Raw genomic sequence first — 2247 nt, forward strand, 5'->3', positions numbered from 1 at the left:
TACCAACAATAAAGATGAAGCTTCGTTGTTATTGATTACTTTGAGACGTTTCCAGTGATACAATAATCAGAAGTAAAACTGCTAAGCCCTCTTTCACATGAATATGTTAGCAAGTGTAATAATTTCAACATATGTGTTTAATACATTACAGCATGAGACAGTAACACTCAAAAGGTTCTTCTTCCTAATTTAGGTGTTCTTCACTGCTCCTGCCTTTTCCTCTTCTTCTTCTTCTTCTGTTTCTTCCTGTAAAAACAGATAAGTTGAACGCCAGCTCTCTCCAAATACGGGTCAAGGCCTAAACAGGATGTAGCTATTACTTGTTGAGTAGTGTCCATACTAGAGACGATGACCATATACAGCTATTTATTGCACGGGTATTCTTTATTCGTTCTCTACTCGTCCTTATTCAGTCTTGGATTTATTCGTTACGTGACAAGTTCGGTTTAATTCTTTCTTATGTGTTACCTGGATCTCGGAAATTTGTTTGTTTACAGAAGTTACTCCTGAGAGAGAGAGAGAGAGAGAGAGAGAGAGAGAGAGAGAGAGAGAGAGAGAGAGAGAGAGAGAGAGAGAGAGAGAGATAGAGAGATCATTTTAGAAATTTTGTTTATACTGAATTCATCTTTTGTCACTATTATCCCAGCTTATATATACTGGTTTATGCTTTACACCTTAATTTGACTCTGATTCATTCAGCACATGTGTTAAAAGCGAGAAAATTATCAGTTCTCAAGGACATCAATATGACATACCTGCACATCGTGCAAAGAGCGATGTACCCAGGCTAGAGACTATTGTACCTCGCATTACTGAAGCTTATAAAAGAATAGCTTGAAATATTTTGTCGATTTTAAAATATATAGACAAGAAAAAAAAATTTTTTTTGTCTTACGGCAAATTCCCTTTTTATTTCATTCGTGACACTGATCAGGCCAGAAGTAGGAAAATTCTCTTTTTAAGAGTTATCGTTTGAAAACCAGCTCTCATTTCATGAGTGTGTGTCATTCATATTTATAGTACTTAGTTCTCTGGCATCCATGTATTATTTCCTCTTACTACCCCTTTTTAAATGAGCTAAAAATCGAAGCAGATCCATGCATAGTGCGAAATAACGTTTATTATATTAATCTTCTTATCACCAAAAGTAGCCAGTCTGCAAATTCCCATTTAGCATCTGGAAAGGCTTATAAACCCGTTAACAATGCACTGAAACTTTTTCGAGAAGAATAGCACAGAAAGTGTCCTGCATGGTCGTTTGGCATACTGATAGCTTACCATTTGATACCCTTTACCTTGACTTCATACTTTGTGCTTCCGATGCAGTATGTGTAATTCCAGAATATTTCCTTGCACTTTAAGGAACACTTTCAATTCTTGTAAGTGTATGCTTAGCTCAAGAAATTTTATTAGCTCATATTAATCATAATATTCTTACGCATCAGGCATGTTTTATAGCGATGCACCATCGTATGATAAATGCAAACCTGTCTAAGAACAGTCTGGTGTAACGAGCCTTCTTGCAGTCATTGTTGGAGTCACTGTAAGTCCCTTCTCGTTCAGCAGGCCTGTCGATCCTGTCCAGCAGAGGCAAGACCTGATCAAGAGTCTGCCTAAGAACACGGTGGCCGTGGAGAACCTCCGAGCCCGCCACGCTAAGTTGTTTGAGAAGATCAGGGATGAGCACGCCCTTATCGCCGCCGAGAGGAAGCAACAGGAAGCTTTGGAAGCCGCAGAAGAGGGAAACTACCAGTAACCACACAGCAAATGACAGCTTCCACGCCTAAAGAGCGCATTCCATGAGGCAGCTTCCTTATTTCTGTAGTTTTTACTCCCGTTCTCATGTAAGAGTTACTAGGGTTTTTGGGTTGTTTTAGGTAAGAATAAAACCATTACGTGCTCACAGCTACTGTTAGGAATATATATATATATATATATATATATATATATATATATATATATATATATAGGATATATATATATATATATATTATATATATATATATATATATATATATATATATATGTATATATATATATAAAGATAATGCTGTCCATGGCACAACTTAATCTTAGGTGCTTGTATTTCAACTATTAGTGACAGAAGGAGTAATCGGTGTTACTGAGCTTATTTTGCTGATTAAAGCGTGAAAGTTAAACATTTATTGCAAGATAACATATTAGATTAAAGTATAACATATATATATACATATGTATGTATGTTTATATATATTATATATACATATA

At 35.8% G+C, this 2247-nt stretch overlaps 1 protein-coding gene across 2 annotated transcripts in view; it reads left to right on the plus strand.

Annotated features, from left to right (window-relative positions):
• The window catches only part of LOC136825342 (uncharacterized), a 22037-nt gene extending 20106 nt beyond the window's left edge, over positions 1–1931 (plus strand). Inside the window, exon 4 of one of the 2 annotated variants that reach the window (XM_067081579.1) lies at positions 1564–1931. In XM_067081579.1, the coding sequence (XP_066937680.1) occupies positions 1564–1756 (193 nt within the window). In that variant the 3' untranslated portion in view covers positions 1757–1931. The remainder of the gene's footprint in view (positions 1–1563) is intronic. The other variant, XM_067081590.1, reaches the window with a different exon arrangement.
• The last annotated feature ends 316 nt before the right edge of the window (positions 1932–2247 follow it).

This window comes from Macrobrachium rosenbergii, chromosome 3, assembly GCF_040412425.1.
Source record: "Macrobrachium rosenbergii isolate ZJJX-2024 chromosome 3, ASM4041242v1, whole genome shotgun sequence".
NCBI lineage: Eukaryota > Metazoa > Arthropoda > Malacostraca > Decapoda > Palaemonidae > Macrobrachium > Macrobrachium rosenbergii.